The sequence below is a fragment of the Atractosteus spatula genome, chromosome 12 (genome assembly GCF_055471065.1).
Source record: "Atractosteus spatula isolate fAtrSpa1 chromosome 12, fAtrSpa1.hap1, whole genome shotgun sequence".
NCBI classification, from domain to species: Eukaryota; Metazoa; Chordata; class Actinopteri; order Semionotiformes; family Lepisosteidae; genus Atractosteus; species Atractosteus spatula.
The window spans coordinates 3,328,127-3,345,441 of NC_142717.1; the positions used below are offsets into that span (position 1 = coordinate 3,328,127).

Sequence of the window (17,315 nt, forward strand, 5' to 3'; positions counted from 1 at the left end):
AAAAAGAGTTGGTCACGTCCAGAATATCGATTAAAACTACAAGTAGATCAGGTGGGGAGCTGCGTCAGCATGCGTAGGCTGCAAAGGAACAAGTAAAGGTTTATTCCATGAAAACACCCGAAGAAGGCTCCGCAGGCGAAACGTTGTGTTTCCTTTCTTCTCTTTTCAGCATGGAATAAACCTATTGTTCGTTAAAACTACAAGTTTTCTTTCTGGATATTTTTTAATTAAAATGATTGTCCTATATTATGTGTTTTATGCCGCGTTTTTTTGCAACTATTTTTAATTGTTCTGGATATGCCTTCACTTCTTTCTTATTAAGTCACATGCGGTTTAGTGACTGACAGAAAGTGTCAAGTTCCAAGCAATCTGACACCTTGAGGCTGAAGCTCCACCGCAGTGTTCTAAGGATGTTAGCAGCCCACCAGCCTTCACACTGTCGGGGTGAGAGAGGCTTCGGTTTTTGAAAGGGCCTGATTTAATGATGTCATTCTTTTACCTTTATACTTTTACCCAGCTGGCTTGAGCGCATTTGCATATAGTAAAAAGAACCCATCGAATTTTATTATGGTGCTAACTGGCGTTCCCGGTATGTGTCAGAGTTGTTTCACCTGAAACGCCTACAGTACCTGCTCCCTCAAAGCTCGTTTGCTGTTTTATTACCACTGTTGTCATATTAGTATCCTTATTATAACAGAGGCTTCCATTAAAAATACAATCTGCATTCTAAAAACGGACTGCAAACAGTGGAATATATTTGTCCCTGGAGCCACCAAGTCGCCGATATACCTTTATTGAGGGGTAATAGCAAAGAGTACGCCTGGAAAAACAATTTCCACCTTTTTTGCGTGGAGTCGAACTGCAGAGCACTCTTAACAGGAAAACTGTTCGCGATCTGTTCAACGTATATTACAGACTAATTGCAGAGAAACGTGAGCTGGGCGTTGGGCAATAAGTATATTTTTCAGAAATGGTAAAGCTGTTATTACACTGATGCAATTGTACGCCTTGAACAGTGTGCTCTTGGGGTGGGTGCATTAGTACTGTTTTAAATATCGGCTTAGCTCTTCATATTCCTGCTTAAAATGGAGCACCAGGTCATCAGTAGCCGAGGCTGCCTGTGTGTGTGTCTGTCACTCAGTCCAGTATCCTTGGGACCATTCCTCACCGAAGTGTACTGGGTGGTAGTTTTGGGGGGCTACAGCCAATGTACTGTAGTTGTATTCTTGTTGTCTGCTTCTTTCTGCATCGCACGGCTGCTCTTTGAAGCAGAGGTGAGTCCAGCGAAGAGCAAAAACAAACTTCTTCCTTTAGTTGCTCTCTTGAAAAACCACACAGCAGTGCGGTTGTTGATCCAGATAAGTATTTTAGCCCTTCAGCGTGATTACCGGTTGTCTGCCTGCATAGTCAGATCCTCTGTATTCACGCTAGAGTGAATACAGGTACGTGGCAGGTGTGTGGCAAAACACATACACCCTAGTTATCAAACCTGCACAGGCTTACAGGTGTGTCGAAAGTGGGTAAGCCTTTCTAATACTCTGTAATCACTCGCAACTGGTAAGTATATGAAAAGCTTGGAATGTAGGATCGAGGATCAGTGTGTTGTTACACCGAAAGAAATGACCTGGTTGCTCTTTATATTTCAGATATAAAGAGATCAGGACTGTTAAGAAATACTCTGCCCTTTTCTCTCCCAAGTTTCTTTCTCCTTTCTCCAGTATGGAAAATATATTTTAAATAGATTGGAAGTGTCTACTTTTAAAGCATATGGTCTCTCTCTTAATAATCAACAGATCTGAAATGCCTGCTGGGCTTCTGTACATTATTAAATATATGTGTGATGATTAGAATATGGAAACTGTGTATAGAATGACATGGGTCCATGGACAACTGTGGCCTTTTAATGCGTGATACTGTCTTATAGGCAAAGACATAAATCATGTTAGTTCACTGGCATGGCGTTGTCCTGGTTTTACTGACACACGTGTCCCAGGATGCCAGGAGCCATTCCTGAAGGGTTTTAAGAAGCCAGCACTTGTACACTGTTGATGCTTAGTAACAATTTCCAGCACTTTTGTTTTGTTTGACGAAGGCCTATAGCATGATTCGACCTAGTCTTCGAACCACTATGGATACTGTATTGGTAACTTTTCCAGAATGAATGTCAGGAAGGAAGACATCTAGAAATAAGAATTTGCTCACCACTTCATCCAATTCAGGTTTGAGGGGGAGGTGGAGCCTATCCCAGCAGGCACTGTGCACAATGTGGGGCACACTCTTCACAGGACACCAGTCCACCACAGGGCACACACGGACACAGACACACTCGGAAGCAGGAGAACATTCAAACAGATAGCACTCCAGGTCCAGAATGATAAGATCACTTTATTGGTCATATACAATTTCTTGTATTAGAAATTTTGTCTTTTCACATTTCGAGACACAAAGACAGGGAGTGCAGCTTGGGGTCAGAGCGTAGGGTCAGCCATTTATGCGGCGCCCCTGGAGTACTTGGGGTTAGGGGCCTTGCTCAGGGGCCCAACGGAGTAGGATTCCTCTGCCGGCCGCGGGATATGAACCAGCAGCCTTCCAGCCACAGGCGCAGATCCACAGAGCCAGCGCACCGCCCCCACAAAAGAATTGTCCTGAATTGAGTCCAGGACCCCAGCACTGTGAGCCAGCAATACTAACCACTGTGCCATCCCAGTATGCTAATAAAGTCATTTCAAATGACTGAAGATATTCAGCGTTTCAGTTTAATTCAGAATTCCGAAGTGCAGGCAGAAAGTCAGCCTATGGTCATGGGTTTTTGAGAATGATGGAATCAAGTTTTGAACAGCAAATATAGTTCAGGCCTTTTGTTTCTGTTAACCCTGAGAACAAAACAATCTCATTGTGTTGCGTATTTTCAAAACAAAGAGTACTCTAAGAGCAATATTTTCAGAATTGGTTATACCAATGGTTACACGCGAAAATGTTTTGCTGTCCGATTTCCATTACATTTCTTCTTCTCAGAGAAGAATGAAATAATTTTAAGCTTTTGTTTTATAACATGCAATGTTGTTAGATACAGTACTGTGTTGGGGGAACTTCATTACTTGTTGCTATGTAAAAATATTTCATAATAAAGTTTGCACACTAGAAGAAAAGGAAATACCTTTCAGGGATTATTTCATTCTAAGCAAATCCTGTGTGAATTTTAAGAAGATTCAAACTCTTCATCATAAAACAAAAAGGCATGTGAATTATTGAACTAATCTTCTGGATTACCTGAAGGTAGCATAGACCAGGACTGCAAATTATAAAGGAAAGTAAATCAGTTAATCTTGCTAAGCTCCTTTCACTAACAACAAACGAAAGTTATTACCATTTATAGTGCTTCCACAGCCAACTTAAACATACAAATCTGTCGATAACAAAAGTAGAAAAGCACAGAAAACCCAGTTAACGTGCGAATACAGAACATCAAGTCCTGGAACTTGTGTTCTCATTTCTCATACCCATTCCAGCATTAGAGGAGTGGAATCAGACCTTTATGTGTCAGAAGGACCTGGATTACCAAATATTCTCCATGTTTCTCCAGGTCAGTTTCATACAAGAACATTATTTTACTTAAAGAGTGTCTTGTTTTATTTTAAGCTGTATAAAAGACATTAAAACACACTTATGAAATCGGTAACACTTTCTCATCGATTCATTTCACACGTGACAAATAACCACAGGCACTGGGAGGATCATTTTCTAAAGAAGTTCAGAAGTGAATGCTTTCATGAAAGTTAGTGCTTAATATTCTACATTTTCCTTCTGAAATTACGTTGAGCACGATTGCTTCTCACACTGGATGCTTGAAGCTAGACATTTGAACGTATGCAGATATGCATGATATCTTGAAAGTTCTCTTATTTAGATTTCTGTTGCCTCCACTGTGATCAGGAAATGTTAGCCCTAAGGGATGCCGACAGATGTCTTGTCCTCGGAGTCAAAGGTACCATGGCGATCTCAGCAGAGAGGAGCACATTGTCTACTGAGGCTCATTATTTAAGTGATGTTGGAGCTCTCAGATCTTGCAGCCTTGAAAGGAAGAGATATGTATAACACCATGTTGTTATTTTAAGACATGTCTGGGATGCGCCAAAGCTATCGAAGGGAGCAGATGAAGTGCAAAGTTCCGCATTACTCGGGTTGTACTTGCTTGGAGCTAGTAAATCATTCACATGCATTCTAGATATTAAGACTTCTAGATATTAACACTTTTCATCCCTAAGAATCACAAAAGGGGAAATCCCATTCCAGCTGTGTGGGTGACACACAGCAGACATTGTGAACCAGCAGAACCACTGCGCAGCAGATTGATTAGGGGAAAAAGAGGGACGATTTCACCAGTAGCTTTACTGGGAATATCTGGTCATTCCAGCGCAAGACCACAGTGGAACTTAGCCTGGATTCCAGAGTCAACACCCCAGCTCTTGTGAAAAACATGGGATCCATCATGACAAAGTAGTAAGGGCTTTGGCTTAACTTCTCATTAGAAGGTCACCGCTCCAATAGCACAGTGTCCATGGTCACCACGCCTGGACATTGGTTTGGAAAGTCTGGTGTAGAGGGAGGAGTTCTACATACAGGTCCCCCAGCTTAGAGTAACAGTATGGTTGCACTCAGAGGTCTCCATCCTACTGCTATCCAGGCAGCGGGAGGTAACTAAAGCCGCCCTTCAGGTCGCGCTGTAATGCAAACAGAGATTACATTGTGAATTGGAAATATCGGTGTACTTCAGTCACGTAGAAACGTTAAACCGTTATTCAAAGATATCATTTGTTCACTGTTGAAACAGTATATAAACAACATCATATTTTTTCAAAACCTATGTCCTATAGTAAAAGGATCTAAGCAGGTTTGTTAGAAGTACGGCTTTAAAAATCGAAGAAGTTACACAACTACATCTTTTAAAACTGTTCTTTTGTTTCCAAAAAAAGAAAAACAGAAACTTCACTGAACAAAGTGCAAATATCCTGGACTGCTGGGGGTTTTGTTACACTAAAGCTGGCAGATCCCTTATAATGTTAAATAGAAGTTCTTGTGTGAGATCTCAGTCTTTAGTCTTGAGAATACAAGTACAGTTGTGATGACTGGATTCCTCTCATCAACGTGCTGGTATCACTGCAAGCCTTGGGCTGTCCTTTAGTGTGTCTATTCTTATAAAAGCTGCTCAGAAAGACTGACATGCAAAGCTGACAAGAAGACTCTATGAAGAAAAGATTTATACATAGAATCCTGGATTGAAAGTCACAAGGCATGCAACATTTAAAGGCAATGCACATGACTACTGCACTGGCCCTGTAGAAGTGACACATAAGGTAATAAATTAGACAAGAATTCATTTTGCCAAACACTTCTGAAGACATGGTCATCTGACTTCTACACGCAAAGCTTACCTGTACTCTTCTGTATTTTAAATACGGAAGTCAAATGGAAATATCTTTCAAAACAGTTTTAGGACTTGTCGGCATCTCTCTGAATCATCCCTGACGATGGATCTATCTCGTGTCTGGCTAGCTGAGCCAAGAACCCAAACCTCTCATACTTGTGTTTTCTTTCAGTCGTAATAAACCGTTTGAAAATTTTGCTTGATTGCTTACCCGATTTGTGTAAAGATCTGTAAAGGGCCAGACCTCTGTTCACACCGACACGACCATCACAGGGTGATGGGGCCTGACTGAAAGAGTATGTGACGAGCTGGAAAAAAATCAACACATTCAAAAAACGAGAACAGGGGCCTGACATGTTTCTGTTTGCTCAGGACTTTTTTTTTTTTTAGAAAAAAACACCACTTAATAAACCAAAAGCGCTCAAGCCCAGTTATGCCCATTCGGACGATGGACGAACAGAGATTATCACTCGAAAGTCACTCGTCTAAAGCCAGCTCACTGAGAAACGGGATGATGAGCACAGTAAAAGCTGAAAAGTAGTAATGAGAAGCATCTGAATTTTTCCGAGTCATTACTCGTCCTCAGGGTTTCTATGTTACAGAACTGCTTCTTTTTTTTTGTTTGTTTAGAAAACTAAATTAAACTTTAGGTTTAGTTTTTTTTTAAATTTCCTTTCCATGTTTTTTTTTTTACGGATAATAATGTGATAATAAATAGAAAATATTGCAGTGACCTACACGCAGTTTACTACTGACGCAAATTTAAATGATGTAAGTTTATCGATTTTATAGTTTATAGTTTATAGATGCTTTCACGTCACAGACAGATCTACGCTTCTCTGCTTTTTCGCGAACACCACCTTCGAAGCACATCCTCTCTGCCCGGCTTTTACAAAAATGTAATATCGGACCGATGCCTTCGCCTTGAAGTTTCCTACCTAGTGTCACAACTTTTCTGCCGAGCAGGGGAAACGTGCGGCGCTGAGTTCAGCTCATTGTTTTTTTTTTTGCTCAAGTCGAAGTCTTTGTCACAAACCACGCCCCCCTCCTCCTCCCCCGAAGCTGCCTAACCACGCCCCCCCGGCCCTCTCGCATCCCTGATTGGCCGCGGGGTCTCGCTGCGGCCGTCTCATTGGCGACGGGAGGGGTCGATCACGGGCGGCGGGGGGCGGGCCGTCCTTTGTGTTAATGCCTGTAAAACTCGGGCCAGTGGTGTCGCCGACACGTAAAAAGGGGCAATTCGTATTTTCGTGCTGAAATCCTCTCGGGCAGCGGTAGGAGAGCGACCGATCGCCGCAGACATGGAGGAGGACGACAGATGCGAACAGATGAGACCCCTTCTGACGACGGTAAATGATGAAGCTGTAATAGGCTGGGGGGGGGGGAGGAGGAGGAGGCGACGAGACTTTTCTATTCTGAAATAAACGTGTGCGGCTATCAGTGTTAGTTTCCACAGAAAGGAAGGAAGAGAGAGAGAGAGAAAGAAAGAGAAAGAAGGCAGGCAGGGAGGACTGGGGGGGGGGGGTAGGATTTAAGCAGCTTCGCGTTTCTTTTCTCCCCGACAAAAAGCGAAATCTCCGGCCGTAGCCGATCGTAATCCCCCCCTCACCCCCTTCTCCCAACTCTCTCCCCCTCACCCCCCCCGTAAAAAAAAAAACCCACGCACGGAAACTTTGTTTTCAGTAGTTTCCCGGCGTGGCCGAGGCGAGGCGAGAGACCATGTGCGCGGCGGGGTTCGGACGGGTTCCGGACCCCCCCCGGCGGGCCAGCGTGTGTCTCCGGGGTCCGCCGGCAAAGGGCAGACGGGGTGACAGGGTGGCGAGAGAGGGAGACCCGAGGTGGTCTGTCCCCAAGACCCAGGGCGAGAGCAGCTTTTAAACAAAAACAATTAAAAAAAAAAAATAAAAACACTTTCGTTGGTCTTCTGACTCCGAACTGCAAGACGCGATGCAGATCGCCATCGCCACCGGTTTCTCGCTTCCCGGTTTGAGCTTTTGAGCTGCGTTTCCAGCCCCGCTGCCAGACGAGATCCCACGTGTGTGTGGGTGGGTGGGTGTGTGTGCGCGTCCTGTCCGGGGGTCCCACCAACCGGGGTACCGTGGGGGGGGGGGGGGGCTGCATCCGATCCCCCTGGACTGGCCGGCTCCACAGCTGTGCTCATGCATCCCCACGGGAGGCAGAGTCCCCGTGCTGCAGAGGTCATCTTCTGGGCAGCAGGGAAAGCCGTGCGTGGTGTGTGCAGGCGGAAGGCGGGGGCTGTAGGACGGGTGTGAAGGATGTACACGCGTGGGAACAGGTACAGGTAACGTGCTGAAAAGGAAAAGGAAGAAAGAGACAGCGTTTCGGCTGGGATCATCCTTCACCAGCTCCCTGTCCGGGCTGCCACGCGTACTGTGTGCTGTTTGAGTGGGAATGTTTACAGTCAAACGCACGTGTCACGCGTGTCTCCAAAGGCTGCAGAAGTCGGTGACGCGCACGGCTTCCCCTGAGAGCGCAGGTGGGGTTCCTGAAACTTGTAGGCTGCGATCTTGTTAGGAAAACGCAAAGAGCAGAGTGACAAGTAACAGGTTTATTCCATGCTGGGGGAAAAAAAAAGAAGAAAGAAAACGCAACGCTTCGGCCGTGGAGCCTTCTTCAGGTGTGTGAGCCTGAAGAAATACAAAGTGAAGCCCAGTAAGATGCCCAGTCAACAACAGACTACCTAAATAGCCAGTGGTCATTCTAAGCCTTCTATTTATTCTTGCTGACCTAAACTAAACGTTTATTTGTGGTTTTCTAGTTGGAGAGGCAGTGTTCCTTTTCTCTTTCAAAAGCATCGCCACAATGTGACTTGGGCACTCTGCGTGTTTCCGGTTTACATGTGTGTAAATGTTCACGACTGTGTCAGAGTACAGTAATGTCACACGTTTTAAAATGACCACTTGCCAGCATGACCTTGCAAACGCAGGCAACGTTATTTTAAACTGTGGAAAGAAAGAAAGAAACTTTTATTGACGGGTATATCGCTGCAGATAGGGTTTGATAATATAGCATCCAGTGTAACCTCTTGATGGATCGGACTGTTTCACTACACACGGTTTTTGTATAAACTGATGAACTTTGTGTAAAAGTTTGAATTCTTTTCCAAAAATGATTTTAAAATAAAATTTCTTCCGTTTACTGGGTCCTTACTGAGCACGTTTTCGCATGAGCAAATTCAATTTCTTGTATAAAATGTGCCATAGGTGTCGTAGGCTGTATTTAACTTCATATGCCTTTAGAACTACGTCGGATACATTTTTAGATGTTGTTTCTTTAGCTCTTATTTTGATGTGAACTGCTGTCTGTATGACTAAGTTTGTTTCTCAAGCGAAAATACAGAGTGGGAAATGAAATCTTGTTATATAGCCTTAATGGTATCCTTGTCCTTCAGTCTTTTTGAATGAGACTTCACTATATCCATTCCAGTAACTGGGCAGTTAAATAGACGAGTCTCTCTTTTGTGGACTTACCTCCTGCCTGTTATAACCTGCGAATCTGGGAACAGCAGTAAAGGTGCTGTCCGTCTGTATACCAGTGGCACCCAGTTTTTCACACGTGCTAGGTCAAGAGTCACCAGTCAAGAGTTAGGTTTGACGTTTGGGAAGTTTTTTTTATGATGTTATGGTAGAAAAATGTGCTAATGAGTGGAAGCTATTGGGCCTATCTGCGTATTCTCTAACTCCAGATGAAGACATTCGTTGAACATGATCAGTGATTGGTATTCGCCCCATCAGCAATGAGCAGACATGTAGTGGCTTTGCATTTGCATGGAGCGATAAATTAATATTTTTCTTCCCATCCACTTCAATTCTCCACCTGCAGTGCAATTGCAAAGTTTTGTAATTCTAGTAGGCCTAATGTTTATGAAATATGTAGTTTTCTTTCTGACATTTGAGCTGTACACAGAACACCAGCCTTTTTATCTGAAGGGGTTAATAATGTACTTATTTTAACTGGAAACATGGAGTGCAAATGCCACAGCTGTGAATCTTTAAGACTTGTAAGACAGCTCTAAATGTGTGATGAATTCACACACCATAGAAAGCTAGTTAATAAATAGCCATCAATTTAAATGAAGTTCCTTAACTTTGGGGTAGGCAGAGAAGGCACTTAGCAGGTGTCAGTGTCAGCTTGGTGTATAGAGTTGCAAATATGTTTTTCTGCATGCATAGCAAATCCTTTAACATAAATATTCCTGGGAGACATCAAAGCTGTTTTTTTTTCCCCCACCCGACGAATTTGTATCTGTATTTTTTGACTCCACGCTAAGTTTAGGAGTTGGAATTTTCAGGTTCTTCTGCTGTAGGGTCCAATTTATTTTGAATATCAAATTTATGAAAGAGCATCAAGGTGATGTTAACTGAATTTTGTATAATGGGCATCGGAAGAGTTGTATTGCTTATTACTGCAAGACATTTCCAAGGTTTTTATTGGAAGAATGTTTTTTTGGGGGTGCACAGCTGCTTTATTTAACATGCATGTAATTCATTATGCTCATCCATGTTCATCACAGCAGACCAGCCTGTTAATGACATTCGTAGCGTAGGTAGTGTGTGTAGCCACTGTTGGAAACGGTCTATACTGGACACCTGCCACGCGTGCTTTGCCTGAGATTTAATAGGGTTCCCTTCGGGATTCTGCCCCAGTCTGGTGGTGCCCGGACAAGCGTGTGTGTGTTTACTTGGTCTCTGAGCCGCAGAGGCCCTGCGGTGCCCCAGCCAGTGCTATACAGGGTTCGGCTCCCGAGAGCTGGGCATCCAGAGACGAGGGCTAACCTTATTATACGAGCAGCAAGTCATGAGAGTGTGGACCCCCAGGGAGCATCCAACTGGACAGTGGTGCATTGACTCCTCGGCGCCTGCCAGTGGCGTTCCGTAGGGACTAGACGCTATCGATTGGTCTGATGTGCTCGATGACTAGTGCGTAGTGTCGTTCTGCATGTCTGCTCCACAGCCGCTGACGCCCAGTAAAGGGGTCTGCAGGAAGAGGGCTTGGGTGCCTTCGGCATGTGGGGGGCACAAGAGCATAGTTCCCTTGATGAGCAGGGTGTGCTTGTCGTCTTTGTTGGTGTTCTTTTTTTGATTTTCAGAAGGCTGTTCTTTAACGGCTTAAATTGCCTCATCACTGGTACCCCGACAACTTTCACTAATGAGGTCACATAGAGCTTGTACAACAATCAAGGTCACCTGTGTTGTCACGAATGATCGCATCTTCAAAATGAGTACAGAAATAGTCAATATCTAATTATTCTCGTCAAACTAAATAGTAGCATACATGCATAAATAGCAATGTCTTTTGATTTTCAGCGGATGCAGCTCTTGACCTGTTTTCAGTTTTGCTTGATGCATCAATGAGCAGAACAGAAAAAGAAAGCTAGAACAACCAGAAAGCTTTTTTTACAGGAAGCCAAAGGGTGTCTGAGGAAGTGTGCGAGGTGTGAGCAGTGCACAGCGGGCTGGCGTTACAAGACGGGTTCAGTGTCATTCCAGGATTGCCTGTAATTGTCGCCCTGTTCCGGCTCAAGTAATGCACACTGGCTTCGTTATCAAGGCACAGCTCTGAGGGGAAGTCTTGTGGTTTCAGTACATGTTAGGATATCCGGTCGAAGCAGTGGGGAGGACATTCATATGGTACGGCCTATGTTTTGACTTTTGGGTATAAAAGGCTGGTGTCGTGTTTTCCAAAGCCCAGTTTCTGGACTGAATAGGAAGATGACCTCAAAATTGTTTACTTCCCTTCGGGAGCAGTTCTCATCACAACACATCAAACGGACAGAAAAATCGGAGTAGTTGAAAGTAGTTTTTTTTTTAGAAGTGGAGGAACAGAGGCAGGTGCGTCAACAATCTGATGTTGTCTTTTCCAAAATCTGTAGTAAACTACAAAGCTTTTTACTGTTTTTACAGTTGTCGTGATTGCTTAGCACTGTTGGGAGCCGAGCAGGTAATATTTAAGAGATTTATTTCATATGAAAACCAAAATCTGGTGTGCGTGTGCGTGTGCGTGTGCGTGTGAAATAAATTGGCTTGTCTCTTGACCCTGGCAGCAAGTAACAGATGATCATCGAAGGTTTCTTCAAGACCCAGACCTTCCTGTCTTAATTGTTTCAGCTTCACCTTAATGCGTAGTCCAGGACACAGGGCGTAGCTGCCGGCCTGGATGTATGGGCAGCATCAACAGCAGTAAGAGGAGAATCTCAAACCTGCGATAGTCAGCGAGTGGTGTGGTTGCCATGGCTGTGGGAGCTGAGGCCACAGCCAGTGCTCATATCTATTTTGTTGCGAACTAATTGCATGAACGTATTGTGTTGATCAGTCGAGGAAGGGAAAGTAGGCGTATTGCCTGGTTTCAGAATATTTTACTGAAGGTGATGAAAAGGACTTTAGGACATCTTACACGGTGATGTAGTGTGGCAAACTGTTCTGTGTGTCTAGAGCACCTGAGAAAAGACCTTTTAAGTTTGATATCTTTTACTGTTGTGCATGAGAATCTGTACTCCGTGACTAACGGGGTTAAATGAGCAGTGAAGTGGTCCAGTCCTGGAATATGAGCAGTCACTTCATGCAGAATTTCTCAGGGCTTGTCTGGTTTGTGCTAATAGCGTTGATTTTTCTGCAAATACCTGCTGATCTTTTTTGTTTAGTCAGAAAGCACTGGCTTTGGGGAATTTAGCTTTGATAACAAATGTAACACTGGGGGATCTGTTCATTTCAATTTCATCGTTCACAGTATAGTTTATTACCTACCTCCAAACAGCGTCTGAGGTGACACCTCATTTTCTTAGGGCTATCTCCCAATACTGTATGAGCTTTAACACATCGACCTTTATCACACAGGACATCAGAGGGGTGTGCAGTGGTCATTGTCTTCCTCTGAGGCCAATCACCCCTGCAGAAGGTCAGGGGTACTGAGGTGGGAGTCCTACTCTCTCGCTTATGATGTAACACTACAGAACAATATCAAAATACCTTTATTTACCATACTGACTGGACTGCTACATTCCATATTTAGTGGTAAACCGGATTTTCTTTTGCTGCTGGGGGTACTGTAATGCAAATAGAAGCCTCAGGCAGTGCTGATGTTGATGGCAACATGGAAAGAGAGACACAGTAAACTGACAACTAATTCTATTGTTGTGAAAATGAAATGTGGAAATTACTGTTAATAACTATTGGTGCATCAGCTGAAGTTGGATACTTGGGTCTTTCATTTCGTGTTTTTTTTTTTTAAGACTGATTTGTAATAGAATTGCTTTCATCTGAAAGATTTGATTACTCTAGAGTACTTTAGTTTTGGATCTAAGCCATAGTTTTTTAACCTTCTGTATTTAACAAACAATAACTGAAATTTAATTTGACCAATGTGACTAGTTGCTAGGGCAAGATGATTAAATGGCATAAAGTTGTCTCAGCTGACGTATTATCATGAGTTTGAAATTTTTTAAAAGCTAAAACTGCCTGCTTTTAGCATGCATGTTAATCCTCATCATCTCTGCTGCGCTGTGGTCATACCAGGGCATATTGGAACACCACAAACAAGACATTGTCTCGTGTTTTAGTGCATGTCTAATAGACTTTTTTATATCCATGGGAAACATGAAATTTTGGAATGTCCGCTACATCAGACCAGTTATCCAGTTTTCTTGTTTTCATTCAGGATGAGGTTTGTTGCTTAACTGAACCAACATCACCCTAATTGGTGTTTTAATTAAAGTTTTACGGTTCCTAAAAGGCTCTGGATTTCTGATTTCTTACTTTTTCTGAGGTAAGCTTAAAACATCCAACCTTTTCAGAACCAGAGAGTCTAATTGGCAGATGATCATTTGAGTGAAGGTTTTTTTTCTCTGATAAGGTTGTGACGAGTTATCCTCCAGCATTTGGTGTCATCAACGTGACCAGGTTTCTGGGAATGTAGGAACCGGATTGTAATTATAATTGCGCCTGTAGCACGGTTTGTTCAGAGGTTTTAATAGGAAACGCTGATGGTACCTAATAAAAATACCCTTTGCGTAATGCATTTCATGAATAAACTGATGGTGTCAGAGTAAGCCTCAGGTGTCCTGGTGCGTAACGGGCCTTGATCCTTAAACTGTCCGAAAGGACGGAGCTGTTTGTGTGGGTTTCCGGCTGCCTTTCCGGGTTCTGTCTCAGACCTGTTGGCACAGCTGAGGGCAGCAGCGGTTGGGAAAGACCAGTGCAAGCGCGCCCGACCCCACGCAGCGCCCCGCACACTGGGCTCACACCCGCAGTGTCTGGAAACTGAGGCTCGGCCTGCTCTGCGAGGGATGGCTTCAGCCTTTCCGAAAGCTGTCCGGCCTTTAATATATTTCTGATCGCGACCATCCAGTATTGAAATCTCAATTTAAATTGCAGTTTTGTTTTAAATGGCTGATGCAGACGTCGGCCTCCGTGAGTGGTAATATCACTGTTAGCAGTAGTATGCCCTTAGTCCCCTTCAGTTGTGACTGTTTCAGTTAATTGAAAGGCTCCTAATTAAGTGGAACTAATCATGATTGACAGCTGGACTGAAAAGCTGCCAAGATGAAAAGCTTTTGACCTGAGAAGCACGCAGTCTGTATCGCTGTGGTGTGGCTGCAGTTTCCTTCGAAGATTTGTTTATCTGTGGGATGCATCTCGGTTGCTTTTGCTTGTCTGATGTTTTCCGGCAAGAGATCCATCTTTTTTTTTTTTTTTTAAAGAAAAAGAAGTTTCTGTTTTACTTCTCCCAGAAAAGAAGAAACCTGGTTTGGTTAGTTGTGAGTTTTAAAATATTCACCTTTTTCTTACTCCCTCCACGCAGCTTTCGGTGGAGCGTTTGGCTTAATGGAAAGTTTGCGGCTTTACTCTTTGTGTATGCTTTTCAGTCTGTCATTCACCCATGTCGCACAATAAAGGCACACTGCTCCCAGAGGAAATATTATCTTTCCGTGCCTCATTTTCCAATGCGCCGGAATAAGATCGTACCAGTGGCACTCTTATCTGGAGCTGCTCCCTAACTTTTGGTTGCTCTAGCGATCCGACATCGGAAGAGGTGTAGAGCGCTTGTGCCGGAGTTCAGCACCAGCTGTATTGTGTATATTCTTAATCCCCTGGATTCTGCCCCTTGCATGACTGATGCGCTTCTTTCTGCTAGCCCAGGACTCCAGATTTCTCCGAAAGGAGAAGGGGGGGGGGCGAAAAAGCTGGGAGGTCTGGCGCAGACGAGGTGTGAATACAATATTCCAAACTTTTGTTTTTCATCTGTGTGTTTTAAGCCAGCGGTTTGGATTTTTTCCTCTACAAACTCTATGAAAGTGAAGATGAACTACACTGATAGCTAGGTTTCACAAAATCAACCAGGGGCGTCATGCCCTGCAGCAGATGCTATAGGGGCTTGTGCTTGCTTACAGAGCTGTATTGGGAGTCTTGGTATCATCAGTACTAGCCAGTGCTCTTTGAGTAATGCAGCGATGTATACAATGTATCAGTTAGGTAACTCAAGAACATGAAATTACAGCATTGTTGTACAGTTACATCAGCTTTGCTTAAGGGTTTCTCCCACCTTGAAACATTATTGTGGCTTGAGTGAAAATCTGCGACTCGGACTGAAACCGGTAAACAGAACCATGAGGGGCTCTGGGCGCGTCTGACAGCTGTGCTGTAAATCGCCATCTACACCACGCTGTTGTGGTGCTACCTTGCCAACAAACCATGTATATGGAAATGCTGGGCAGGGTCAGAGCCTGAATGATGCACTGAGAAGTGCCGTTAAGTATGTAGAAGGAAATTGCAAGCAATTGCAAATTTAAATCTGGAAAAGCGATGAAATTAGCATTTTCGTTTGCCCTTTTACACAATTAATAAAATATAGTATGTTCATTTTTTTCCTTCGTAGTGGTCAAATTCTAGACCTCAGTAAGTGTTGAAGTGTCTGGAAATGTTTGGGCTGCTGGGGAACTTGGTTTGTGGTTTTTTTTTATTATTATTTCACAGGTGTTCTGCAGTACAGGTGGAAATGGAGGTGAGCTTTCTAATGGTTGTTAACTCATTCCGTGACTTTGTCATATTCTGCAGTATACATATGGTCATTATACCTACCCCCTCCACCTCCGCGGCTTTGCATGTCTCCTGACACAGTTTCCTATAATGGCCCCCTTATCATTTAGTATTTTAAGCATTAGGCTGTAGTGGTAGTGTGGGTCAGAAGCAAGTTCTGAGCACTGAGGAACTCCGAATTGTACAGTTACAAGTTGAAGTTCAATTACAGTTGCAATGATTACTAAATCATCCACTGTAACTTTTTTTGTATGATTCTTTTATGTGAACATTAAAACCCAATAAGAAGCACTAGCAAAGTGATTTTCCAAGAAAGTATTTATGTTTTAAGTGACTAATGGGAGTGACTCATTTCAGCAGAAACAGTGTAATTCTAGACAGCTATTTCTGTTGGAGCATTTCCAAGTTTCCTGGAACCCTCTCCCTTAATCAGTCGGAAGCTCCAGTAATGTTGTTCCGATTAGCTCTGTAAACACCTGAAGTAATTCTTATCGGACACTTGTCTCATTCTTCCTTACCTGGGGAAAAATAGGCAGGGTAACTTCATAAGGTTTTTTTTTCCCTCTGTCTCCAGTAACACATTACAATGGGTAATTTTGTTTTACAGAAGTTCTTTCCATAGAACTGGATGTACCTGTTGTAAAAAGAGGTTTCTCTTTGCTGCAGGGCTCTGTCTTTAAGGCAGCTCTGAACTTTCAGCGACAGTTTTTCATGCAGTAACCCCCCACAGAAATTCCAGCTCTTTTTGAGAGTGTTTTTGCTCATGTATTGTATAGACTTGCTACCTTTTGGTGTCTGTTTTCTCTTCCTCTCTCAGTAGTAAGTTCCTTCCACATTGTTGCATACAGCTCAATACTCAAGCATAAAATAGGGTTCCAGCTGAGACTTCACCCCCTAACTGAAGGGATGTTGCCTGGGTTTTGAAGTTTCTTTTTTTTTAAAAAAAAAAAAAAAGAAAATCTCACTTGTGGAGACATCTTGTAAAAAAGTGAACAGTATTGCTCCTGTTACATTTTTTTTTTACTGGACACAGCACTGTGTAAGTGGTTTCAGTCAGTTTGTTTTTGTTTATGTTCTGAAACTGAGCACCAATTGAGCTGAGCACATTCAATGCCGGAATGTGACAAACGTGGCAGGTTTGATTTAAGTCTGCTGGCTGTTTGGAGAAAGCCATAGCTCCGTTGAATTCCAGAAACAGCGTCAGTTTTTATAGGAAGCTTCCCAAGCACCTTAAAATTGGGCAACGGCTGAAACTGCAGCCACACGGAGGAAGTCAGAGGCCTGAACTAGAAGCAGGAATGACAAAGAGAACTGCGTCAATAGGTCACGCCAGAGGTGTGGTTCAGAGGTTTTGGAAATGGGGCTTATCTGTTAACCTGAACATTACGTGTTCAGCTTTTCTGGGACTCGTTTTTCGTGGTCTCCTCCCTAGTCTGGGGAAATCGCAAAGCAAAGTTTCGAAAACTTGTGTGCTTCTCTCAATACAGTGGGTCTAGAAATTATTTTTTGACGTGCTGTCGGGTTAAAGCAGTACCTTCTTTGGAAAAGATGGAGGGATACCTCCTTTTTTCCCTGGTGTCTAAATCTACAGCTCAATGATCTTTTCCATCTGTTTATTTTGTGGGGCTACTGGTTGTTCAGTAACGACAGAAACTGCAGTACAGGCAGTACTTCCCTGGTTGCATTCTTCCGTAGAGGTGCATCTGGGAATTTCGGAGTGTGCCGAGGCTCAGTTCAGTGAGTTGTCTTAGGATCCAGACTATGGGTTAAGATCTTGGTTTCCCGTCTCAGTCTGAAGACTGGCACCTCCTCCTAATTTCACTTTACTGGGCTGGTTT

At 43.4% G+C, this 17,315-nt stretch overlaps 1 protein-coding gene across 4 annotated transcripts in view; it reads left to right on the forward strand.

Annotated features, from left to right (window-relative positions):
• The first annotated feature begins 6,633 nt into the window (after nt 1-6,633).
• Nucleotides 6,634-17,315, forward strand: part of LOC148822556 (sodium bicarbonate cotransporter 3-like) — a 71,238-nt gene continuing 60,556 nt past the window's right edge. For all 4 annotated transcript variants that reach the window (XM_088928625.1, XM_088928620.1, XM_088928624.1 and 1 more), the window contains exon 1: nt 6,634-6,774. In XM_088928625.1, coding sequence (XP_088784751.1) covers nt 6,727-6,774 — 48 coding nt within the window. In that variant the 5' untranslated portion in view covers nt 6,634-6,726. The remainder of the gene's footprint in view (nt 6,775-17,315) is intronic.